This window comes from Buceros rhinoceros, unplaced genomic scaffold (assembly GCF_000710305.1).
Source record: "Buceros rhinoceros silvestris isolate BGI_N320 unplaced genomic scaffold, ASM71030v1 scaffold21659, whole genome shotgun sequence".
Lineage (NCBI taxonomy): Eukaryota > Metazoa > Chordata > Aves > Bucerotiformes > Bucerotidae > Buceros > Buceros rhinoceros.
The window spans coordinates 21,368-21,979 of NW_010431226.1; the positions used below are offsets into that span (position 1 = coordinate 21,368).

At 66.7% G+C, this 612-nt stretch overlaps 1 protein-coding gene across 1 annotated transcript in view; it reads left to right on the plus strand.

Moving 5' to 3' along the window:
- HDAC7 (histone deacetylase 7) overlaps positions 1-612 on the plus strand; it is a 14,826-nt gene that overhangs the window by 8,514 nt on the left and 5,700 nt on the right. Inside the window, exon 15 of the mRNA XM_010143362.1 lies at positions 97-482. Within this exon, the coding sequence (XP_010141664.1) occupies positions 97-482 (386 nt within the window). The remainder of the gene's footprint in view (positions 1-96; positions 483-612) is intronic.

The window sequence follows — 612 nt, forward strand, 5'->3', positions numbered from 1 at the left end:
CGCACGCGGCCGGGAGCGGGGTGCTGGTATGAGCAGATCTCGATCCAGCGGTGGGAGAGGTTATCCTGCTCCCGCCGCCATCTCTTTTGCCCCCAGATGTTCTCAGCCACTTTACTACCATTATCCAGAGGGCTGGGACTTGCTCGTTGCCAGCAGTGCCAGGCTGGAGCTCGCTGCTCTGACTGTCTCCGGCTTCGGAGGGGAACCTCCGTGTCAGCTCCAGAAAGCTTGCCCTGGTCTAGCTGGGCTGACTGGTCCATACTGGGCTCTGCAGCTGCAGGAGGGTGGTGCGGCTGGGGGGAGGTGCGGGGTGGGTGGGCGAGGGGGGGCCCAGCCCGGTCACAGCCCCCGTGTGCCGCAGTGCCTGCGGGGACGCAAGGCCACCCTGGAAGAGCTGCAGTGTGTCCACACCGAGCGCCACGTCTTCCTCTACGGCACCAACCCCCTCAACCGCCTGAAACTGGACAACGGGAAGCTGGCAGGTGAGGCCACAGCCCCGCCGTGCCCTCGCCCCTCCCCACCCGCACACCCGCCCCGGCTCTGGGAGCACCCTCGGCCATGGGGAACTTGCCAAGCAGATCCTCTGGAGGCTGGTACTAGTTCTGGCCGTGC